The 13,392-nt window shown below is 40.2% G+C and overlaps 2 protein-coding genes across 5 annotated transcripts in view; one reads left to right on the top strand and one right to left on the bottom strand.

The window, feature by feature from the left end:
- The window catches only part of MIGA1 (mitoguardin 1), a 34,320-nt gene extending 31,121 nt beyond the window's left edge, over nt 1-3,199 (bottom strand). Inside the window, exons 1-3 of one of the 2 annotated variants that reach the window (XM_085067894.1) lie at nt 3,022-3,199; nt 2,116-2,285; nt 193-370 (exon numbers count right to left, since the gene is read on the bottom strand). In XM_085067894.1, the coding sequence (XP_084924020.1) occupies nt 193-370; nt 2,116-2,238 (301 nt within the window). In that variant the 5' untranslated portion in view covers nt 2,239-2,285; nt 3,022-3,199. Of the gene's footprint in view, nt 1-192; nt 371-2,115; nt 2,286-2,379; nt 2,622-3,021 lie in introns of those variants that run through there. The other variant, XM_085067895.1, reaches the window with a different exon arrangement.
- A 208-nt stretch (nt 3,200-3,407) lies between these two features.
- USP33 (ubiquitin specific peptidase 33) overlaps nt 3,408-13,392 on the top strand; it is a 35,485-nt gene continuing 25,500 nt past the window's right edge. For all 3 annotated transcript variants that reach the window (XM_085067866.1, XM_085067865.1, XM_085067864.1), the window contains exons 1-4: nt 3,408-3,546; nt 8,732-8,870; nt 9,851-9,904; nt 12,021-12,083. In XM_085067866.1, coding sequence (XP_084923992.1) covers nt 8,790-8,870; nt 9,851-9,904; nt 12,021-12,083 — 198 coding nt within the window. In that variant the 5' untranslated portion in view covers nt 3,408-3,546; nt 8,732-8,789. The remainder of the gene's footprint in view (nt 3,547-8,731; nt 8,871-9,850; nt 9,905-12,020; nt 12,084-13,392) is intronic.

The following is a 13,392-nucleotide window of genomic DNA, read 5'->3' as shown; positions in this document are numbered from 1 at the left end:
GATATCGCTGCCAAATGCAGGGGTTGGACTGGATGAACTTTAAAGGTCCCTTCCAACCCAAACTATTCCATGATCAAAGGAAAATAGTTTGGTTTACTACTACAGTCATGCACACCCATCCCCTCATACCCCTTTTCTTCCTCTCCAAGAAAACAACATAAAAACCCCCAACTTGGGAGTTCCATGATGTACCTTTTTCTGAAGCAGCTGCTTTGGTACATTCTAATACGAGATGAGCTGGTTCCCATGGTGGCACTTTCTTGTTTTTCTTTCCACGTCTTCTTTTAAAGTGATGGGCCAGAAAAATCACAGATATTGCACTCACTGCTGTTACTGTGAAAAGTTTCTTTAACCCTGGGGAAAGCTTTATCTGAAAAAAAAAGTGTGACTTAATTGGAAATATATATACTGAGAGACAGAGACTGCAGCACCAAGAACTATAAGGTATATTGCAAATCCACAGACTATGGGGATTTAAGCAAATTACTTTCAAACAAAGACTTGGGTTTTTTTTTTTAATTTCTTCTTAATGCCAGGACAATGCAGGGCTTCAGTTAAATCTTTAACAGCAAACAAATACTGAGAAGGAACTTGCCTTTCACACCTACACTACTTCCTGCACTGTGAAAGAGTGGAAGATCTAAATGCCAACATTTATGTGGTTTTTCAATTTGAGGAGAACATGTATTTAAACACATTTCTCCAAATAAACAGTTTTAAAAAAAATGTTTCCATTTTATTTTGGATACAGATCGGTCATAGGTTTACAGGTGTTTAAATTACTAAATAAGAACCACATATACAAGAAACTTGTATCCAAAGCCATTATCAAAATTTGTAACATACAAAGTAAGATATACAAAGAAGGAAAGTGCCATTTAACTGGAAACTACAGCTCACATTCACAAAAATCTTTTGGAAACTTATGCTGCTTGAGGAACAGACTGCTGGGAGAAAATCAGATGCACAGTCCTTGGGCCTCACATGGTGTTTCTGTAACATGATTCCTCATACCAGAGAGAGCACACAGAGCACCACTGGCACTCCTGGCTGCTGTGCAGGTGGTTAATACCATCAGAACTGTGCCATTGGAAGAAGCACAGAAAACTCCTCTCTGCACTGAGTTTGCAATCAACAAGTCAATCTACAGCCAATCTCTTTGACTTGAGAACCCTGCCCTTCGTGGTGCCACGCCTTGAAGTCTACAGCTACAGCTGTACTCGGTGAGGAAAAGGAAATGCCTGAAACAGCACCAACATGTACTTACAAAAGACTACTGTATTTCACAGAAAAGAGTTAACAACCAAACAACTGAGATTAAAATCTCTACAATTACAAAATTAAATGTCAAAACAAACGTTTCAAAGAACTGCAAGTGGATTTTTTTTATATGTGCCTACAGACATGATGATAAATTGATTAACAGTGAAATGAAAACCTCTAAAAAGAGGAAAGTTAATAGTTGCACATAATGGAGTTGCACATGGTATTTAAAAAGGATATGAATATGCTGCAACATAAAAAAGAAAACTGTGATCTTGCAGTGAGAGCTTTGAAGCACTTAAATATAGAAAAATGTGAAAATGAGCAAATGCAGCTGAGAATATCTCATCCTGGTTTTATATGCAGTAAAGCATTTACAGGGAAATGTAAAATATTACATAGCTTTTGCTTATAATAATAAGCGTCTAATTCAATTTTAAAAAAATACAGTCATATAAAAGACCTGAATTTTAAAAGCAGAACTCAATACTGTAATTCAAAATCTAATAACAGTTATGTTTAGCTTTTAAATACAAAAGAAACTGCCAAAAAAGGCAACTTGAGAGTTTTAATGTTTTGTCAATCATTGCACTGTTACAAAATGGAGATATATAGACAATGCATGTAAAGCAAATGTATGATATTAAGCATTTATTAGCATAAAAAGACTAAAAGACGTACTTATTTTAGTTCAGCATTGTAAACCACGGGAACCCCAAGTGGTTTACATTGGTAAATGTGGTATTCTGTACAAATTTAATTCACACTAAGCTCACAAGAACACGTACAACACTGCAATAAACTTCTAAGTATATAACAAAAGTAGCACTATTTCGATAATGTATTTATTACCTGGTTAAGAGAGTAATACCAAGAAAGTGGAAGATGAAACACCCGTAACGCTACTGTCTTCAGAGAGAATCGTGTCTCAGTAACAGCTTCTTCTGACATGGCTCCTTCTCTCCCATAACTCATTAAGCGAAACTGGCTTGGAAACACTCACACACGGTCTCTGGAATACTCTGTCAAATGAAGGATACATACTAAGTAGCGCAACAGAAGACCAGGACGATTTTCTTCCACAAGTTCGAATCTTTTCCATCACAAGTACATCACTTGTTTGACTGATGTTTTTGAGTAGAGGCAAGACTTAACGTGGAGACAGCGAATGTGCTGGTTCAGCTTAGGCCCCGTTTGCCCAAGCGCTGTGTGCAGATGTTCAGCCAGGGCTACAGAGGGCTCGGGCTGCTCTGACCAGCCGGCCGTTCATTTACTACAGACACCAAATCCCGCACGGCAGCGACCCTGCCTCTGAAACCACGGCGGCTGGGAGAACATATCTGCCAGCCGAACGTGTTAAAAGATTTGAGAGGAGCCAGAAAAAGTTTCTCTCGTTCAGCGCGTCGATTGTTCGACAGACACACCACAGATAACCACTACAGCCTGACGTAATCTCCCGATGCAGGCGCACCCCTCTCACTCCCTGATGCTGAGCACAAGGCGAAGCCTCCGGACCGCGACTCCGCACAGCGACCGCGGCACGGCGGGAGGCGATGGATGCCGTGGGGCAGAAGCCACCTCCGCCCGTCCCTGCCGAGCCCTCCCCAGCGCGGGCAGCCCCGGCACCGCGGGCGGACAGCGGACAGAGCCGGCGTGCCCCGCGCCCCCCTCAGCCCCTCCCCGCAGCCTCCCGGGCCGAGGCGGGCGCGCCTCTCCCCACGCCCGGGCCGGGCCGCTGCAGGTGCCGCGCTCAGTTACCTGCCGAGCACCGGGGCCGCGGGCAGCTCCCTCCGCACCCGCCCCGGCGCGGCGCTGCCCGGAGACCGGCGGGATCCGCTTCCGGCACAGGGAGAAGCGGCCGCGGTGGGTCGGGAGGAGCCGCTGCCACGTGAGGGAGACCGGCGGCGTCAGGAGTCCGCGCCCGCCATCTTTGTCCCGGGCAGCTCAGCTGCGGGCAGCCGGGCAGGGGCGGGGCGAGAGCCTGGCGCCGCCATCTTTGTGCCGGGCAGCGCTCATATGAGCGGCGGAGGCGCTCAGCGCCGCCATCTTTGTGCGGGGCGCGTCCCGCGGCGCTGTCGCGGCAGCCGCGCCCGCCCGTCCGCGCGTGTGCGGGGCGGAACCGGCAGAGCCGCGGCCCGGGCGCGCCCAGCTCCGCCACGGCCGACCCGCTGCCGCACCGCTGTCCCTGCAGGCAAGGGCGAGTCGTCGGGGCGAGACGCGAGGCTGATCGCGGCCCGGCTGCGCTCCGGGATCCGTGCGAAGCGCATCCTCCCGGCTGCTCCGGTAAGAGAGGAAGGGCCCGCTCGGGCAGCGGCGGAGGGTTCGGTCCGGCGGGGCCGTGTGCCCGGCAGCTCTCACCGCGTGTTGGCGCGGCCGTGGTGGCCTCCCCGGGAACTGTCCCAGTGGCGGAGGCTTGCGGTCCCGCAGGGCTGGGCGGGGGCCGGAGGTGCCCGCAGGTCGGCGGTGCGGGGCGGCGGGCCGTGCGGGGCAGAGGGGCAGCGGGCCGTGCGGGGCGGGATCGCCCGGCTGCCGGCTGGAAGCGGCCCCGCACACCTCCGCGGCTCTCTGCTGAAGTTGCAGCCGAGCCTCAGCGCTAGCGTGGGTATCGCGCAATGCCTAAAATCGGTAATTTACCGACAAATGACCCTGTTCGCTCCCCGAGTTTTCCGTGCGCATGGATCATGGGGAATGAGAGGTGGCACAGCCTGGGGGAAAAGTCCGGGGTATCACCTAGTGGAAAATCACTGTAGGCTTCTGCAGCGCTTAGGCAAAGCCCGAGTTAGGAAAATCCTCTTAGAAATATAGAGGTCAGCTAATGGGTTTCATAGTTGGGATTTGGCGTGGTGAAAGAAAGAAACGGAAGAGTGGCCTGTATGCCCTGAAAGCCAATATAAAATGAAAACTGTCTAACCCTGTAAGAGGATATACCCTCAACTCAAGCATTTTTTAAAATGTCCTTTCTCTTTGGGAACAATACTTAAGGGCAGGAAAAAAATGTAATGGAAGTGACTTATCAAATTGTGTCTTGCTTGAGCAGGTAGGTCTTGTTGCTTAAAGAGAAAAGCCGGGTGTCTTTCACCAGTTTACTGAGCACACCATTATCATTTAGTGGGAAAATACCAGGTTTTATGCTAAATAGACAAAGTAAGTTCTCTACCAGAGCTGGGATTGGTGTTAATTTTTCAAGAAAATAGGATGCGTTTCTTTGCTGTTGATAGATTAAAAAAAGGTAATAATATGGAGGGATGAGAGATGAAATTCAAGACTGCCTATTGACTGACAGAATAGAAAGGAATTTAAGTCAAGAAATCAGAAAGATGAACCTTATTTTCACACACTAAGAAGACTAGATTCAAGTTCGGTAAAAAAATGACATTCATGTACAAAATTATGCTGAAGTAATTTCTGTAAAGTTTATAAATACAACACATATTTGTAGAGAAGTGATAAAAAATATGTACCTTACAAATCTGAATATACCTAAGGGTATAGCTTCAGTGGGCTTTTATAGCTTAGAGTGAATGCTGGTGGATTTTTTTCTGAAGTGCTAAGAGTATCAATATGGTAAGTAATTACTGAACTTCCAGACCTCTTTAGCATTCTAAGTAATTAAGTGTTCAGGTGCAAAGTTGCACCCTGTGTCACTCTTGCTTTGTTGCTATAAAATCAAAATAAATGTTAAATGAAATTATTCCAGTGCATCACTGATAAAATAATTGTGAGTGCAACTAAGAAGCCTGAACTTGTAGATTACTGGTTTGAGATGCTATTATTCAGAGCTGTGCCAACAAAATAATAAAAGCCTGTAATGAAGACACAATTGCTGCTTCACATTATTGATGTCTTTAGAATAATCCTTGTATTCTTAAATTCTTCCATCAGCATTCCCTTACTGAACTCTGTTAAATCATCTGTTAAGATGCCTCCATATTTAGAACATCAGCGGAGTACATAGCAGATATAATTGTTTATTTTGATATCTGTTGAAGTGTTAACTACTGTAACCAGGAAGATGAAATAATGAATTCAAAATTTTTTGAAAGAATTTAAAATCTGTTTTGTTTCTTTAGGAAATGTTGGGTTCCTTACATAAGCTAAAGATAGTTTTCAGGATAATTTGAATTCTCTTAGTTTTTGATGGGATTTTTCTGTGGGTGTGATAGGTCTTCCACAGTAGGCACCACACAAGTCTGTGATGTTGTGGAATTCTACTGAATAATAAATTAGTTGCTGGTCATGATGTTTTGAATTATGGTTCGTATTTCTCTGATGGCTCAAAATTTTTTTCTTGGTGAATGAAAAGACTAGTCAGGAACACAAAAAAAAAATACCCAAAACAGGACTTACAGAGAATTTTGTCTTTGAAGTAAGACTGTGCATGCTCTAAGCAAAAATGCATTGATAAGTCCTACTGTGGAACATTAATTGGTAGGGGGGCTGAGAAAATGGAGAGAGCTAGCAATGGACTGCAAAGTTCTCTCCCAGAAATACAGGAAGCATTTGATGAGAAGCTTACTGCACGAGTCTGATCACGAGCAGTTAGTGTGGAAAGAGGCTGAGAGAGTTGGGGCTGTTCAGCCTGGAGTAGAGAAGGCTCCAGGGAGACCTTACACAACCTCCAGTGCTTAAAGGGGCTATAAGAGAATTGGAGCAGGACTTCTCACAAGGGCCTGTGGTGATAAGGACAAGGGAGAATGGCTTTGAACTCAAAGGGCAGGAGTAGATTTGATACTAGGAAGATGGAGATATACCAGTGCTGGAACAGGAGTATACCATGAATTGTGAGAGGAAGTACAAAAGTAGGCTTGTTGGATTGTTTTGGGTCTTTTTTTAGTTACTGAAAATGCAGAAAAACAGTTTTTGGATGAGTTCAACGCAGTGCAGAAGCTGGTGTGAAAGCAGATGTGATAATGAGCTGCAGGGGAAGGAAAGCAATCTCTTCAGATAGAGTAGGAAGTGGTGAAATGGAGGAAGGTCAGTGAGTGAGGGAGGGGCTACCCTGGGTTTGCCAGGACTTAGGTGAAGGATGAGTCATGGTTTGGAATTAATTTTACAGTTTTAGACTTTAACACAAAATTTTACAAAGTGTGTTTCTACAGCTATGTATATTAAGCTACCAAGGTTATGGCAGTACAGTGAGTTATCACAGTGCTGCAAGATGGAAGGAGGTGTGTGAAAATTTTGTTAACAGAAGGTGAAAGAAAGGCCATTCAGCTTTGCTCATGTAATGACATTTGAAGAATCTGTAACATTAACTACACTTCCACAAGAGATGCTCTCCATATGGACAGGAATAGGGACCTGAATTTGAACAGCTTTGGCCTTTCTGATGATTATTAGAAGAGATGTGCAGACTGCAACAAGAAACACAAATAGCGTGAGGAGAACTCCTGGGTCTGGGTTTGTTCAGGACTGCAGGTTTGGATTTGTGCAGCTCCATGTATGAAAAGTTAAATACATTAAATACAAATGTGGCAGCATGAGGTGAAGTCTCCATTCATTGCTTTGTATTACTTGGAATAATGCATTCAGAAACCTTCTTCCATAAAAAATATTTAAGCCTAAAGCTTTATTAATCCATTATATCAGTATATATACTTTCTAAAGTATTTGTATTAAATCATCTCACCACATTTAATGTTCTCAGGGCTTTATTTGAAACTCACTTGTCCTTATTTAGCATTTTAACAGACCTTGCAAACCGTTGAAGATGTAACATACATTCATGTTGCCATTTCTGTTCTGAAAGGGAACCTTGCAGTTCAAAGAGGAATTGCTAATATGATGGAAGTTGAGGAGGTTTGGCTTGAAAAACTGTTGCCTTATTTGAAGTGTCTTTTAGTAACAGTGCATATAGATTAGACAGTCACTGAACTGAGGAACTACTTCTCCAGCTGGAGCTTATGTTTTAGAATAATGCATTTTAAATGTCATGCCACTGGTCCAGGAAGAGAATTTAGATCTCATCTAGAAAAAAAATGCTGAATTATTAATTTACTGTAGTATTTCTATTCTTGTGAGATATGTTGTCACAAGACTAGAAATATTTTATTGAACAACTGTTAACATGGTATTAAGAAAGACTGAAACATACACAGTCATACTTGAATCTATATATACAATTATGTATATAATGTATTATTTGTGTATAAATAATTGCTTATAGTTAAAGAAAATGTATTAAAGTGTATATATGCAGATATATCCATACGTGCATATAATACATGACATGAAGTATCACATATTATTCTAATACAAATAATATGTAATACTTTCATAATCCTATTTGTGTAACAATGTTTATAGTAATAAAACAGACTGTTTATACACATCCACACACATCTATAGAAAAATTACCAAAGGGAGTTGAAATGGCTCTTGACTCAAAGGGATGTTATTTCAAGGCAATGGAAGTAAAAAGCAAGTCAGACATAACAAACTGAAAGTTTACCAGGGAGCGTGTCTGAGATGCCCATTAGGCAAGGTTTGTTTTCCCCCATTCTGTCAAAACTTAAATAATCAAAGGAGTGATTGGTCCTGTAAGTGGAAGGAGCAAACCTAAAGCTGCCAAAGCACACAGGCAAAGTGGAAACAGGTGTTGATAATAGTGCTAAAGGCTGCAAACAGATCAAGGAAGGTGCACCACTGGGTTGAAGTTTATTTGCAAGTCTTGGTGAAGGAGCACTGGATAGGACAGATAATAATTGGGCAGAAAAAGTTAATTTCTTGGCCTTTAGAGAGATTGAGTCAACAGTAATTGTTTAAGTGACAAAACTGGAACAGAGTTATTGGGTGGTCCCTCTCTGAATGAGTCAGTTGGAGTATTTATTTAAAAAGAATGTTACAGAGTTTATTTTTTAAATTTTCTTTTTGTTGCTTTCTGCACAACTATCGAAGTAATAATGACAGAGTGATTGTATCTAGTAGTCTTTATTTGTGGTAAGTTTCTGTGTCTGCACCAGAGACCTTGGATGGGCAAAAAGAACAAGATAAAAGCTTGCTAAGTGTTTAGTGCTATGTGTGAGTCACAAGTTTCAGTTTCCTTTTGATATATAATATGTCTGAATCTAGAATGCGTCTTTGTAAATAAGTAAAACCAAGATAAAGTTTCCTTATCCTTTGATAAATGAGTCTAGTGTTCCTGCAGTTTAGCCTTCACAGCTTCAGCAGTGTTGCAAAGATCCTTTTCCAGAATATACAGTCAAAGCCACTGTCAGTTCTGGGTAGGCTTGAAATGTTTATATCATTTGAGTGCCCTGGCAGAGGCCATGAAGTTAAATTATTAACCCAAATCAGCTTTGCTCCATTCCAAATTCTTCTAGTTTATGATCTAGAAGTCATTGGATTTAATTTCAGAAGTCAGCAGGTGTAGTTTGGGCTATTGAAGTCTCTTAATAGAGTTATTTATACTTAGTCTAAAAAGGCACATAAGGAATTGGGTTTTATTCGTTCTTACTTCTGTTGACAGGTGATTTCCTGGTGTTGAAAATTCCAGCTACAGGATCTCAGGAAACACAGCTTCAGCAATGTCGTCGCCTGGCAGCTATTGCCCACACTTGGAATCAGTTGGTGAGATAACAAAGGAGGAACTGATACAGAAATCTCACGTGAGTTGTAGTAATTAACTCTTTTCCTTTTATTGTTAACTGGTCAGTTTTAGTGTATTATTAGTTATAAGGTGCACTTAAGTGTCAAGCATAGGCAAAAGCTCCTCTATTGGAATAGTAAAGTTTAAATAAAGTATGAGGAGAATTGTGGACTTGATGAAGCTGAATAAAGATCACATTTGCCACAAGTGATGTTTTCATGGAATCATTAGTTAAAAGAGCTAGCGTGGCACCAACCTGAACTTTATTTTTATTGCTATTGTAGCATTTAGTTATTTGGAATATTAATGTAGTATAGTACAACTGACTTGGCTGCAAGTAGAAACTGTAAGAAAGAAATTTATGCTTGAATTTACTTGGGTAACAGCTCTTTTTCTGATAGAGAAGCCAGAGTTTGAGAAACCTCCCCTCCCTGAACTCTTGGTTTCAAGCTAGTGTTAGTAAACAGGACAAAGAAGGATCATGTAACTCATCTTAGTACCTGGGAGGTGATGAAAAGCGATTTAGCACCATTTCTGTCCATGGTGCTAAATTTCTGTAACAGTTAGTTTGCTGCTGAGGAGTACAGCATTTTTCTAGTATTTCATCTTTTTCATGTAAACCTTTCCAGGTAGTGTCTGCTAGAAGGAATATTACAAGTTCAATCACTTTCATTTCTTTTTATGTAAAATTTATAGGAAAGACCAATTTTGAGTATTATTATAATTATGTGATATGATACCTATGCCTTATATAGAAAAGCAATTTTTGGTTTAAGATGAAAACTCAACAGAGAAATCTGAGATTTAATGGACAAATACGCTGATCTTGAGATTATGCGAAGCAAAAACCTGGGTTGGTTATCAACATACCCCTTCTTTATCTTATAGTTATTCATCTGACCCTAAGCTTTACAGTATTTTTTCTCCTTTTGTTTTGGAGTTGTGACTTACTGGTGAAAGTAAGTGAAACAATATTTGCATTGTGTTTAACTTTAATAGGGCACTTGTCAGGACTGTAAAGTCAGAGGACCCAACCTTTGGGCATGCTTAGAGGTAAGTTGTTCTGTTGTTCCATACTACAGTCATTTTCTAGTAAAGGTGATGTTGGTAGTGTTTTGTTTTTTTGTTTTTTTTTTTAAGAAACAGCTGTAATGAGGTTCTTGAAATAGGTTTGTTTAGCTTATTATTTAAAAGCAAAATTTTTTTCTGCAGGTCTTTATTTTTTAAATTAATTACCCTCTATCTGGTACATATTTCTTGTAATTTAAGAATAATATGCTTAAAATGAGATTTTTTTTTTACAAGAAGGAAGGTAGAATATTACTGTTTTCTACTTGAGTTACAGTACTTTTTATTTTTAAAGTTTTGAAGGTTTTTTTAATCTTTTCCCTGGGACTGTAGATCTAAAAAATAACGGATTATTCCTGAATTATTAAATTACTTTTTATAAGTCTTTCTTAGCATTTGTAGTAGTAACATCTAGTAGTAAATCAGACATTTTTCAAGATAATGCATACTCTGACCATTTTATTCTTAAGCAAAACAATGAAAAAACCCCTTACTTTGAAACTTGCAGAAGCTTGTATAAACATTATCTTTACATTGTACAAATTTCATACAGTCTTTACCCTGGGTGTAGTTCTGTCATAAATATGCTTTTGCCTGACTCATCTTGTTTTTTGCAAAACCCATAATTTTATTGTATTTAAAAATATATAAAAAACTCAAATATGTTGCTTCTGACTGATCTATGATCCCAACTGAAAAGCATATAGTTAACTTAGATTTTAAAATGTGAGTTCCCTGGACCTACAGCTACTTACAGAGATTGAAATTGTGCCCTGTAGGCTTGACTTCATTTCATGGTAACTTTTCTTTTAAGCACTGTCAGCAAGATCTTTAGGCTAATGCCAAACTCTAGGTGTATGCATGAGAATTTTTTTAAATCCCCTTAATTCATGTCCTTTTAGGTGGATTGTGGTAGCAATTAAGAGATGAGATTATTTTGCTCCTTCTGTCAATTACAGAGATGAAGGGGGAAAGAAACAGTGTTTAATGTCTTTTTCCGATGTCCTGAAGTTTTAGTTACATATAAAAACTCTTGGGAGTAGGGGAGAGGTGTTCAGGGATGCATCAAGCTGGCAGGTGGGAAAATACCATCAAGCTGAAATCATATTTTTTATTTCTCACATTGAGCTCTTAGACTGTTACTGAGAAACTGAATTTTGTACCAATATTTCCATAGGAGAGTCTTGTAGTTGCAATAGGACACTTAGTGTCATGCTGGGATGTTTCTCCTCTTGGATGAATTGGCATCTTGTTTTCACCTTTTTCAGTAGAAAAACCTGGTGAGATCCCAGCATGTAAACTACCTGTAGCTTAACAAATACCTGTGATTATTTAATATAGAAAATTGGCTGTGTTCAGCTACTATTTGACTGTATAAATTAACGTGCTTAGAGAGTTACACAGATAACCTGCTGTAGCCTCTTGTGTGATTGGCCTGACTCATGCAAATGAGGAATTAACAAAAATTGCTTGAATATTGGCAGCTGCAAGATTCCACACTCAACTCAGCCAAATATGTTTTGCAATGAGCATGATTAAAATTGACAGTTATTTTGCATGTTGTAACTAGAATGTGGCAAGTTCTTAGCCATATAGTGCTGGAAACTCTTATGTAAAGGTGAAGAAACTAATCAGTTATGAAGTAATGCTCTGATGAATAGGCACTGCAGATAGGGGCATGCAGGGATTTTTGTACAAGCTTGTCGTGTTCTGAGGCTGTTGCCATTCAGTATTTCACCACTCAGACAGTGCATTAACTTGTATTTTCTGTAGCAATCTTTACCAAATCAGGAACTGTAAAAAATACATGCTGACAGTAGTAATGAATAAATATACAAAAATGGCCAGAAATTATATTCTAAAAAACATTAAATGTCCAATGTTGCCCATCAGTGAGAGAAGTTGAGTTAAATCTTGCAGCATTCTTTTTTGCTTTAGGTGATACTTTATTGCTTACTATGCATGTCTCTTGGTTTGTGTAGGACTCTGCAAGTTTGAAATTTGAGTGAATTTTAAAGGGACTGGCAGTGTATTCCTATTCTGTAAACCTGTTTGAGACCACTTTTTAATTCTGCATCCTCCTTTGTATCTTGCCCAACAGAACAGATGTACATATGTTGGCTGTGGTGAATCCCATGTTGATCACAGTACCACCCATTCCCAGGTATGTGTATTAGCTGCTAATTCAGTTCCTTGAAGCAGTGAAGAACCGTTAGAGAACTTTTATTTCAGTGAAGTCAATAACCTATTTTGCTAACTATGGAAGTTGATTAGCTGTGATGGTTTTTTCGTGTTATAGAAGCAGGTCTTGCTAATTTAGGAGTATGTGAGAATTACAATTTTTGTGCAGCTGCATCATTAGTTATGCAGTTCTTCTAAAGAGCACGGTGAAAATGCAAAAAAAAAAAAAAAACCCAACAAAAACAACTGATGATTTTTCAAGAGGTACAGACAAAAGACTTACTGAGTACCTCAGCTTGTGTGTGATACTCCACTACCTCAGTCTAAATTCCTGGGACTGTGAGTGCCTGATGGTAAGAGGAGGAAAGTTGCATTAATGAACGGCTGAAGAGGTATAAGATAGGAAATGTAAATAACCAGAGACAGGTGCTTTGTTTCTGCAATATGCTCCCTGTTTCAGATGACAGAACTGTAGACTGAGCTGAGCATATGCTTTCCTGCTATGTCCTGAGCTTGGATCCAGCTTGGTAGGAGCAGTGGAGTGTGTGCATTCTGTTCCCCAGCATGCTGTGTTCTGTCGGAGCTGGACAGCTTCAGTGCATAGGTTTGCGTCTTAAACGTGCTGTGTGTTCTGGGCACACATGTGTGCAAGTGGAGCACTTGCCAAAATGAAGCAAATAAGGTATTCTGGAGGCAGGGGTGACAGTTTTATTAACATGTCATTTCTGAGTTGCTGACTTCAAGACTAATAAATTCTTGCCATCAGTTTGGAGTTAGTCTGTCAGTAAATGTATCTAAAGTTCCATACTGAACAATTTTTGATCCCTGAAATTACTAAAAAAACCCCTGTGACTATTAAAATGAACAAATAGTATATACAAGGGTTTTACAAGAAGTATATGGTGTTATGACTGCATTTTACCTCCACTATGGAGTTTTTGTTTTGGAGCAGGACGTAGAGAAGAGTATTTTTATAAATCAATAGTGCATTAATATAAATCTATGTAAATACTTTCAGGTTTTTTTTTTTAATCAGCTGTTAAAGCTGAATTGCAGTTCTAAAGCCTTTACAATAGACTCAGAAATTAGCTGTTCCTAGTGCAGTTGGGGAACAGATGGTCCCTGAATTTCTTGCCTACAGCTTTATACCTCTTGGCTTTTTACAGTAGTTTATTCCTGCTTTGCATTCTGTCTTAGCAATGTTATGTGCTTGCCAGGTAAGAGAAAGCAGGCAAACTGTTCATTCTCTGTCAGTGACATCCTTGTCTTGATTTTCTTATTACTTAATTTTA

This window comes from Lichenostomus cassidix, chromosome 8, assembly GCF_008360975.1.
Source record: "Lichenostomus cassidix isolate B80296 chromosome 8, HeHo_3.0, whole genome shotgun sequence".
Taxonomy (NCBI): Eukaryota; Metazoa; Chordata; class Aves; order Passeriformes; family Meliphagidae; genus Lichenostomus; species Lichenostomus cassidix.
Note: the sequence above shows the minus strand (reverse complement) of the source record. Positions and strands in the feature narration are given on the sequence as shown.